Here is an 11950-nt window from a genome sequence, read left to right as displayed (position 1 = left end):
TTTTGGAATGACTTTTTCAATCAAACAACTATTATTTATGGTTATTATTATTATATTATTATTATAAACATCGTTTGTCATATATTTGTTCTTGTATTTCAATATTACAACTGTTAGACAGTTAAGTTTGATATATTACGTTTTGACATTTTGTATAATATTGATTTTTTTGTTAAAATAAAAAAAAAATTGACACAAATTTCAACAAATGAGTATTATATTTTATTACCCTATAAAAAAAGGTGTCTAATTTACACTATAGTAATAGTTTTACATTGAAAATTAAATATATTTTTTTTTACAGGCATTGCTTTAACTATTATTTCACAAGTACTATGTATGTTTACTTGGTAGAAGTTCTTGTACGTTTGTTCCATGAGAAGTTATTTGCATAAGACTTTGATCTTATGGGCCTGGTCTTGTTCTCTGCTTCTAAGTACCATTTCCATCCATTTTTCTCGCAAAAATTGATGGCATCGGTTCGTTCAGCAAACTCGATTTTCATGTTTGACAACGGATCACCACTAAAAATAGTAATTATTGTACCTATTATGTCTGTGTACTTATAATATTATAACAAAAATATGTACGTACGTTGATGTCCAACCCATTAATGGATTTTCCCAACGCTCTCTGTTGTCAAATTCCATTACCCAATTATGAGTGTTGTCAGTACCGGATTGCATAACATTTTTGGTAGCTTTACTGATTTTCACCAAACGTGTTTTAACATGTTCTTCGGGTACACCAGTAACAGAACTCAAATCTACCTGAATAATTAGAAAATTCAAAAAATTACAATTGTGAGTATGCGACACAGTGCGTGGATGTTGAATATTTTGTTTAGAATCTAAAATTTGTTATCTTTTACAAATAGGTTAGGTACAGACTATTATCAGTTAGATTAATTTATAACTAAATGAGACTATTACCTCATTTGAAATAAAAATTATACTTTACTACAAAACTGATGTAGTATAAAAATAAATATTAACTATTTCATTGCTACACTATTTATCCACTACTACCTGTGTATGCTACGTTAAATAAAATGTGTATATTTTTTTTTAATTTTGAAATCTATATGATCTAATTATTTAAGTTTAAAATAATGTGAACCAAGGTTCCCTAAACTTGAACGGTTACCGGCAAATGAGAATATTATAAAATACAGTAACTTAATAGATAAGGTAAATACCTGTATTCAGTGGCGTGCTGAACAGTAATTTCTTGAGGCAATTGCCTCAAGGAAAATTTGGGTGGGTGGGTGGGTGTGTTAGTATAGATGTGCAAATTATACCTAAAAAAACTTAATAATATTTATTATTTTGAATAATAAAAAAAAATAGTGAAAAAACTGTTGGTGGTGGAGAGGGGGATCAAATTGTATAGTTTGCCTCAGGTCTGCTTGTCAGTTCGGCACGCCACTGCCTGTATTTTTTAAATTATTAAATATAATTAGAATATGATGCTAATATGCTATATAATATAATATAATAAATCTACTTTATCTTAGGTGTATTATATTAATATTTCATGTTTGATTAAATTCTTAAAATTACAGATGTTTAAGATCTTTTTGAACAAAGATTATGTCACAGACAAAAAGAGAAGATAAATATTTTTAATGGATGCATACAACTTGCGTCCCAAAGAAATTAAAATTAGGCCATAAGTAAATGCAATACCTACCTAACTTGCAAGTTGGATATAGCATAAAAATAAAAATTATCAACATCTATTATGTATTAAATGGTTGATAATCATATGTTATGGGTGTAATTATTTAATTTTAATTTTAATTTGTAGTATAACATATTTTTATGACAACTTTATTATAATTACTATGATTACTATATGCTGAAATTATTATATGTATATAATTATAATATTTACATTTACATTTTTTTATAAATGATTATTTCCCTATTGAAATTATTATTTTATATAAGTTAATCATAGTTGATAAGTACGTACATTTAAAACTTTTAAATGTTAACCTGTATAAGTTATGAAATAATGAAATACATATGTACTAAGAATTGACATAATATAAAATTGTCCAAATAAATTATTTATAATGATTTTTTTATAGGATTATAGTAATAGAAAACACAATATAACATTATAACTCATATTTTTGTCATATTTTGTTTAAAATTATTTGATTGATAGTTGTCTTAATTAGTTTACAGATATTATATTATATTATATATTATAGACTTCATAGATAAAGATTTATTTTATAAGAACTTGTGTTGCTGTGTGCATTTGTAAGGTACCTACCTAAAACTAATAGGTTAATAATTTTAAACATTATAATTAAATATAAAAACACCCAATTATAATAATTATTAATATAGACATGTGCATTTTAATTCATGTAATAATAAACAAAAATATATTGAATTCCCAAAAAACCTGTCATTTTTAAATTATTGATATTTCATGTCAGATATCTTTCTGATTTAACTGGCAGATTGTAAAAGTAATCTTTATCACATTATATTATATTACATAAGTGAAATGCATAAAAGTATAGTTATAGTATAAAAGACATAAGTTAGTATTATATAAATTAATTTAAAAGGATCACACACTAACACAAGACTGTGAGCGCCCCTATGATTTAGGTTAATATGTATGTGGTTTGTTGTCTAGAAAAAATCTTATTAAGATAGTAAAGATTAGCAGACCTGGTATTTCCAAAAAATATTATGCTCTAGTCATTATTATTACATGGTATTATCAACTTAGTAGTTAGTACTTAATAGAAGGTAAAGCAGCACAGGTGTCCTAAGTAACTGAGTAAGTACATAATTAATATACCTACAATTTTAAATTATATAATTTTCTTATACTATAGTTTTTAACATTGCAATTAAATAATTTTATAATATATAAACTTAACATTCAACTTAAATTATACATGTATAAAATATAATAAATTATCTATTATACATAAAAATATAGGTTTCTAATTATTCAACCAACATTAGATAAAAATATATATATTTAGGAGTTGATAATTTTACATTTTAAAATATAATACTTAACACGGTAGTCTTGTATAACAGGAAAGTACCAATATTTATTATTTTGTTTATATACTACCAACATTTAAACTATTAATTTTATATTATGTACATTGTATAATATATATTTTATCTTATTTATATTATGGAATATTCACTCGTGTATTATATTTTAACAAACAATGTAATCTAATAACCAGCATTTTGACTTTTAAATTAAACGTATTCAGTGAATATTCATAAAAAAAATATTAACTCAACAAAAGTTTATAATGGTTAGATAAATAATAAATAGGTATTATATAGTAATATTTAGTATCAGTTTGTCCAACTCATTATCATAATTATCGGTGCAATTTAAGTTTTTGGCTTGAAGGGCTCATTTAGAGTTTTTATAACCACTATTACACTGATTTTTTTAGATCCATAAAATGTTGATAAAAATCAAAGGAAATTATTTGTCAATTAATCGATGACAAACCAGTAATACCAGCTTAAGATAATATTTTTGTTGAGATCTAATATGCAAATAATTATTCAATTATTATGTCAATTGGTGGATGACAGCAACTTTGGTAACTAACTACCTATACATATTTTAAATTTTATCAGTTTTCGTATAATTTTGAGTCACATACTTTGTTATCGACCTCAATATAATTCTGAACACTCGTGTTGGACGTCTTTCCAATGACATTATTAGTGTCCAACAAGAGTGACTCTTTTTTAGTGTAAACTTGTTCTAATCCTTTGTCTTCTTTAGCTAATTGGACAGCACCAGTGAACAGTCCTCTTGTAACCCTGTACAATTTGCATGATTTCATGTAAAATTCAATTGATACTAGGTAGCACAAAATATCAAATACTCAAATAGTTTTTTCAATAGGGAGATAGGTACTACTTACGACGTTGACGACGGCACAACCGCATTTCTGATCACCGTATTTGCGGATTGCTTCAGTAAATTAAAAGCCATATTATAAGTTAACTTTTTATTTTTTTATGTTTGACACAAACGGGTTTCGAAAAATAAATAAAATTCTCGATACTGAATTTCTGGCAGTCGAACTGTCGAAGATCAATGATCATAGTATCATATCCACATAGACTCAGTATCATAATATAAACAACATGGTATGATCGCAAAAGTCTAGATTTGGTCCAAGTCCGTGCAATACGTCACTTGCTTACCCGTATTATCATATTGTCATTAAATTATTATTACTAAACACTACACTACGTCACGTGCTTACTGAGTGATATGACCGTCAAAAAGTTACGATCATACCTTGTTTCTATATCATGCTCAGTATAATGCACGGTTTAAGATAGGTTTATAATACTATCTTAAACCGTGGTATAAGGTCAGTGTCTACTCCGTTGTACATCTGGATCAGCTGATAGCATAGTGATTATATAGCACGGTCTTAGATTATATAGTGTGATTGCTGATAGCGCCTATACCATGATATAAGAACAAGGTATGACCATAAAATTCTATGGTATGATCCACGGTTGTAACTTTTTGACGGTCATATCATCATAGATATTAAAGAAAATAATATAATATATTATATATTATCTTTAATATCTATGCATATCATTCGGTAAGTGACGTAGTGCAGTGTTTAGTAATAATAATTTAATGATAATGTTATAATACGGGTAAGCAAGTGACGTATGCGCATAGAAATATAGAATGCTAGTATTCTATGGTATGCGCGGACCCAGACCAAATCTAGACTTTTGCGATCATACTATGTTGTTTATATCATGGCCTCTACCATAATTTATATACAACGAATCTTGAAAAGTGTCTACCGAATGTCCAGCTGTTAAATACTGATTTCGGAGATTCATCTTGGTAGACACTATGGACTAAAATATAAATTTGATAGATTTATATCCATAGAAAAGAGATTAACGTAGTCCGTGATTTATATGTGTTTATATCTAAAGTTTCTATAGATAGTGCTATAATAGCACTATAGATTTATAATCGTGATAATAGCAGCAGCTGCGCTGTAGTCACGAATTAAGATAATATACAGGATACGAAACGGAAAGGTCTTATCAATGTTTGTCTGAAATAAGCGTCTTCTCACGTTGCGGCTAGTCTACTAGCGCTTTATAGGATTGTTGTGTTAACTGTCAACGTGTGAACTATTAGTTCCTTGTTCTACCGGTTAACACAACAATCCTATATAGCGCTAGTAGTCTAGCCGCAACGTGAGAAGATGCCAAGGTTTATAGATAATAGTAATATAATATAGTGATATAATATTATCTATAAACCTTGAGAAGATGCGGGTTTCACTTATCACAAGTTCGTTTCGTATCCTGTATATCTTAATTCGTGGCTGTAGTCGCCATAAACACATAATAATATGTCTATGGTAGTCGCTACACTGCTACCAGTTACCACCATAGATAATAGACGAATTCTTCTATTATCTATAGCTACCATACAGCCTGCTGCTGAGATAAGATTACCTGATTTACCTTAACCTACTTACCAAATTTTGCAGGTTATAAATATTAATATCACGCGCGCAGATTTTCAAAGTTCAAACAACGATATTCCATAATGACTGAATTGACTGATATGGACGCAGACAACTACTTTTCCAGCTATGGTGATCTGGAGGTAAATTCATATCTCTACTGACTTCCCTCGGCCCTTGCTGATTTTAGAGTGTTCTCGCTTTGTTAATGAATATTGTTCACATTTCAGGTTCACAAATTAATGATACAAGATACGGCTAGGACAGAGGCGTACAAAAATGCTATCCTATCTAGCCGCTCGGTGTTCGAGGGTAAAACCGTGTTGGATGTGGGAGCAGGCACCGGAATTCTGTCCATATTCTGCGCGCAGGCTGGAGCTACTAAAGTCTTCGCTGTCGAAGCCAGCAAGACGGCTGAGATGGCCCGAAAGCTAGTCGCCGAGAACCATTTTTCAGACACTATCGAAGTGTGTACTTACTACTTACATTAAATAATGATAATTAATAATAATTACTTTGGTAAAGGACTTGTAGCTCTAATAAGTACTAAATATGTAACCACTCCTGCACTTAAAACCCTATAATAGCCACTAAAAATTTATTTCTAGCGATTCATTTAAAAAATACCTGAAATTAGAACAATTACCTTCATAATTTAATTATAATATGTTATACTATGGCTATATAAATAAAACAAACTTTTAGTCTTAATGAAACTTTTATTTATTTGTTTATGGAATAAATCCATTTACAATAGTAATATTGCAGTAGTGTTGCAGTAAAACAAACATAATATTATGCTGAACATAAGTTTAGTGATTACATATCATATTTTATAATATAGATGAAGTACAAGAAGAGTTTACAAAATATTAAATATAGTTATAATTTTACTGAATTAACAGTGAGCAATTAAAATGTTTATACAAATAAAATACAATATAATAACTTACATTAATACAACTTTAAATATAGTATATGAGAGAGAGGGAAACTTACTTTACTTATTGAATAACTACAAAAATAAAATAAATCGCAGACAGAATACGTAATCGACCGCTTAAAAACAATCCGAATGTGAAATGTGAATACATCGGATACCTGTATGGCCTCATGATGTGTATAGGTTATATTATGTACCATGAAAATTATCCGTCTATAAATAAAATTAATGAACGGAGAATGAATCTAATAGGTCATCCTCAAGCTTTATGATAATAATGAAAAATAAATTTAACTCAAACATAAATAATATGAAAATATTGATTGTAATTATTAGTATTTGGAAATATTTTTGTATGATTTTGTTGTACTATTACCTTACTAAATAAAATAATAAGAATCTAAAAGTATAAAATGAAAGAAATATGGCCTAAAAACAAATAAAACTTAAAATAAGCATTTAAACGAAGAAGAAAATTATAAAACTAGCTTTGTCTTAGCATAAAACGTATTTGTTTTATACTCTGCTATTTTTGTGATTGTGGAAAACAATTATACAAATGCTACAAGTCCTCTGCCCTAATGATGACTAAAGAGGCTCGTGTCATGGTTGATTGATATCAATTATCAATCCACCTTGGCAAGTGTATTATTTCCTATCATTATTCTAATAATACTTTCATTTGCAGGTGGTTTACGGCAAAGTGGAGGACGTCACGCTGCCCTGTAAGGTGGACATTATTGTTTCTGAATGGATGGGCTTTTACATGTTACATGAGAGCATGTTGGACAGCGTTATCATGGCGCGTGACAAGTTTTTAAAACCAGACGGCCTGATGTTTCCGTCTCATTGTACGCTCTATGCATCTCCATGTGCGTTACCAGATCTCTATTCGGAGTGGGACAATGTTTGTGGTGTGAAAATGAGATCATTCGCACAAGCCTTGCGTAGCTTGTACTTGAATAGACCAAAAATCATGAGCATTGAAGTCGAGAATATGCTTTCTCATAATGTCAGTCCCATTGCAGAATTTAATCTTAAGAATTGTCAACCACACCAGCTTGATAAAATTACGGCACAACGATACATAACCATTGTTGAGAAGAGTGGAATTTATCAAGGAGTATGTTTTTGGTTTGATGTACAGTTTCCAACTACTGATACCACTCTTAGCACTTCACCTTCATCGCCAATAACACATTGGAAACAAACTATCATAGTACTGCCAACACAAATAGAAGTAGAAGAAGGAGACGCTGTAATGTTCAATGTACAATTCCAACGCAACAGTCCGAATTCAAGACATTACAGTATAAATCTGGAAATGCTGGACTCTCAACATGAACCACATCCAAATCCATGCGATTGCAATCAAACAAAATGTAAAATTATTAAAACATTTTTATCTGTTACAAAAAATATTTCAGACGATGAGGATTCAAATATTGATGACCAAAATGAGGGCATATCATAAACGATTTGATTGTTAATTATATATAATGACAATGTGCAAATTATGATTGACTGTTAATTTAAGATAAAATATATTTTTTATGTAATAAATATACTAATTTTAACCTGAACTTTTATAAAAATAATAACGGATATAGACTTTGTTTTTAATATTTTTGTCCAAATACTGCTCACGACAATTTTAGTGAATAAAAATATTTTTTTTTCTGTTTTTAAATACCTGTTAATCTGTTCCATAGATAAATATTTTTTTGGTTATGTTGGGTGCTGCTGAATGCTGATCCATAACCCAAGTATATTTTTTTTTTTTTTTTGCTGATTTATTCTTCATATGCCCATTTAAAATCTCTCTAAAAAACAAATAAATTAGTTAGTAAATAATAACAATTAATCAAATAGTATAAATTTGTGTTCCTTAAAATATTTATTAATGCTTTAAATAAAATGATAAAAAAAAACTATTTGATGAACAATAGTATTTTAACTATAAGAATATTAACTACAATAATTTTAGTTTTAAACCAATTATAGCCTTTATATCAACATGTTTTTTCTTTTTAAATCATAAAAAATGTAAGTTATTTTTATTTAATATGTGTAACCCATACTATGCAATTAATAGACTCCTAATTTTTAATTATTTAAATGGATTTAAAATGTCTTACAAGTTACAATCAAGAATAAATCGCAAATAATAACAGTAGGTCTAAAAAAATGAATCAGACAAATCGGGCCAATTCAGACATCATACTATTTTTTTAAACAAAAATACATAGAGAGTGAATCAGATATACTAACCTGTTAATTCTCATTGACAAGAATTAATAATTATTTAATATTCATATTTATTACTTCAATTTATATAATATTATATACTTAAGTAAAAGTGTAGTATTCCTAAGTTATACTTATTATGTTGACATATTGCGTAAAAAGACATTTTATTCTAAATATGTATCTATATGAATGGTAATCACCCAATAATTGTTCAAAAAAACTAAATTTGTATCACAGTATTAATTATACGTATTATGATTATCTGAGAATATGACATAATATGATGAATTGTATTCTGCGGGCAAGTTAAATTTTAACAAATTAATTAGGTACTAATTTTGATTCTCACAAGATACCATGAAACAAAATATGGGTGATTATTAACCTTTTTGATATTTATAACTTAAATACAATATTAAAATCAATATTAGTTTCTGAGAGGAGCAAAAGAAAGTATTGTATTTACAATGATATGTATTTATTTTATGTCTGTCATCAACATAATATAGACTAGGTAGGTATTAAAAATGGTCCGATTTTCGAGATCATTATCTTTTCTGATAGAAAATAGTTAGGTATGTTATGCATGATTTGTTTCTAATGTGTTATTGGCGATAAAGGTGAAGTACTAAGAGTGGTATCAGTAGTTGGAAACTGTACATCAAACCAAAAACATACCTATTCCTTGATAAATTCCACTCTTCTCAACAATGGTTATGTATCGTTGTGCCGTGATTTTATCAAGCTGGTGTGGTTGACAATTCTTAAGATTACATTCTGCAATGGGACTGACATTATGAGAAAGCATATTCTCGACTTCAATGCTCATGATTTTTGGTCTATTCAAGTACAAGCTACGCAAGGCTTGTGCGAATGATCTCATTTTCACACCACAAACATTGTCCCACTCCGAATAGAGATCTGGTAACGCACATGGAGATGCATAGAGCGTACAATGAGACGGAAACATCAGGCCGTCTGGTTTTAAAAACTTGTCACGCGCCATGATAACGCTGTCCAACATGCTCTCATGTAACATGTAAAAGCCCATCCATTCAGAAACAATAATGTCCACCTTACAGGGCAGCGTGACGTCCTCCACTTTGCCGTAAACCACCTGCAAATGAAAGCATTATTAGAATAATGATAGGAAATAATACACTTGCCAAGGTGGATTGATAATTGATATCATCCATCTTTACGCGAGCCCCTTTAGTCTTTTCTGATAGAAAAGTGAATCTAGACCCTGTTCCAAAAGAGAAGACACCAGGCGGCTACAGACAAAACCGGTTTTGCTACGTAAATCTGGTGTCGTCTCTTTTGGAACAGGGTATAGTTCATAATTGGCAATTTTGAGAGATCAACATTGAAAATTCTTACTAGTTTTAGAAATTAAAAATGTTAACAGAAAATTCTACACAAGTTTTTCTGACTATAACAAACAAACAAAAGGCGGAAAAGAGGGTTAGGCTCTGGTCCGGCAAGTTACTGAGTAAAACTCGGGCCGCAACAATTTTGGGCGTTCAAGTCATGACAGGCCGCTGACTGAAAATATGTTAGGTAAGAGTTAAAAGTTGAAGAGATGGAGACTATAAAAAAATAAAGGTTTCAACAATTGGGTACCGCCATAAACTGTACATATTTGCATAGAAAATGTCGCAATTAATGTGTTATACTTGAATTCAATGTTTCTGAGAGGTTGCGTCATACTTGCAAAAATAATCAGATTAAATTGTTAAAAAAAAAATTTATAAAAATCTAAAATATCTCATTACTATAAATAGCGTGACTTTCCGGTGAACTCTTTCTTTTCGATAGACGTAGAAACACTTGTTGGGAACCTTCTATTTAAATGTCTTATGTTAGCTATGAAAAAAAAAACTTTTGTAAATTTCTAATTGAAAAATAATATAATATACAATTTAAAAAATGTCTTATGGCTATAAGATAGCTCAAAAAGAGCCAACATTGCTTGAAAATAATACCATATATTATTATAGAAATGGTAATTTTAACATTTGGTGAAAATGTGAAATATTATTCGTTTTTGAATTAACAATTAACAAGAAAATATCAAAAATTGATTGATGAAAAGAATTCGTTAATTTACCGATGAAAATCCAATATCGTAAAAGTTTTAATTTCATACGATCTTAAAAAATAAATGTTACTTTTTTTCTTTTTGTTTAAAGTAGGAACATTTTTGGGGAGTCTTCTATCAAAATTCCTTATGTTAGCTATGAAAAGAAAGGATTTTTAACTGATACTATATTGTGTGGCAAGGGCGTGAGCTATTTCAGTGTGCGACGTGTGAGACACGAGCCGCAAGCGAAGGCTGCATTTTGCCCAAGACAGAAATTGCCTTCCCGCACGAGCCACACATACTATTTTTTTGTCACGCCTCTGCATTCATCGATCACGATTCACGGCAAAGGTAATGCAGGGATGAGGGATTTATGCAATAACTAGACTATCTGACTATGATTCTACCAGGGCCTCTTGACTCTGTACAAAAATTGGTTCCACTCAATTAGTAGGGAAGTAGGTCTCCGGCAGCGCTAGTTGTTCAAACACCATGGGTTAAAACCACGGGATGAAAAAAAAGTAGGGATAAAGAAAAATTTAGTTATAATATGTATAGTGTAATTCAGAAGCTTAAATAACATATTATATAAAATAGGTGACCGACTCGGCTGAAAAAGTCGTTCCGCATACGCAGCGATCCCATTCAATTGTCAGCGATAATTATTTTTTTGAATTTCAACAAAATATTAAAAACCGATAGAGGAAAATAAGTAAATTTACCGTTGAAAATCCAATAACGTAAAAATTGTAAATTCAAACACTCATAAAAATTAATGTTACTTTCTAGTTAATTTTTTGTTTTTGCTCAAGGTAGAACAATTTGTGGGAAATCTTCAATAGTAAATTTATAATGTTAACTATGAAAAGAAAAACTTTTATGAATTTCTAACTGTAAAATAGTTTATAGTCAAATAGTGGACTTTAAATGCATAATATAAAAGTTAATCGTGCCTATGTATCTTTAATATTTTTGAAATTCAATTAATTAAACGAATAGGTAAGGAACCTTTCATTAAATGTTCAAGCATTATTAAAAAATGAAAAAGTTACTACCGTGGATAATAATAGAAAAATTTACAAAATTGAGAAACGGAAAAAAACACATCGTTGTAAGTAAATACAATAAGTACATT

General features: G+C 29.3%; 3 protein-coding genes across 4 annotated transcripts; 1 reads left to right on the top strand and 2 right to left on the bottom strand.

Moving 5' to 3' along the window:
- Positions 1 to 34: 34 nt before the first annotated feature.
- Ndufs4 (NADH dehydrogenase (ubiquinone) Fe-S protein 4, 18kDa (NADH-coenzyme Q reductase)) lies at positions 35 to 4154 on the bottom strand. Its single transcript, NM_001162449.1, is given in 4 exon segments — positions 35 to 524; positions 595 to 770; positions 3674 to 3836; positions 3941 to 4154. Coding segments are annotated over 4 exon segments (591 nt in total). The 5' UTR covers positions 4012 to 4154; the 3' UTR covers positions 35 to 343.
- On the top strand, positions 2544 to 8172 carry LOC100162224 (probable protein arginine N-methyltransferase 6). Of its 2 annotated transcripts, XM_016806897.2 has the most exons (4): positions 2544 to 2808; positions 5564 to 5682; positions 5770 to 6006; positions 7171 to 8172. In XM_016806897.2, exons 2-4 carry the CDS (start codon positions 5623 to 5625, stop codon positions 7954 to 7956), a joined length of 1083 nt encoding a protein of 360 aa, XP_016662386.1. In that variant the 5' UTR covers positions 2544 to 2808; positions 5564 to 5622; the 3' UTR covers positions 7957 to 8172. The 2 variants fall into 2 exon arrangements, with proteins under 2 accessions (XP_016662386.1, XP_001944117.1); XM_001944082.5 differs by lacking the exon at positions 2544 to 2808 and having other exon boundaries at positions 5396 to 5682.
- Positions 8173 to 8210: 38 nt separating this feature from the next.
- On the bottom strand, positions 8211 to 9876 carry LOC100162882 (probable protein arginine N-methyltransferase 6). The gene is made up of 2 exons (XM_008187845.3): positions 9411 to 9876; positions 8211 to 8305 (listed from the first exon to the last, which is right to left on the bottom strand). The coding sequence occupies exons 1-2, from the start codon at positions 9781 to 9783 to the stop codon at positions 8295 to 8297; spliced, it is 384 nt and encodes a 127-aa protein (XP_008186067.1). The 5' UTR covers positions 9784 to 9876; the 3' UTR covers positions 8211 to 8294.
- Between the last annotated feature and the right edge of the window lie 2074 nt (positions 9877 to 11950).

Source organism: Acyrthosiphon pisum, chromosome A1 (genome assembly GCF_005508785.2).
Source record: "Acyrthosiphon pisum isolate AL4f chromosome A1, pea_aphid_22Mar2018_4r6ur, whole genome shotgun sequence".
Classification (NCBI taxonomy): Eukaryota; Metazoa; Arthropoda; class Insecta; order Hemiptera; family Aphididae; genus Acyrthosiphon; species Acyrthosiphon pisum.
This window is presented reverse-complemented; position numbering and strand designations above follow the sequence as displayed.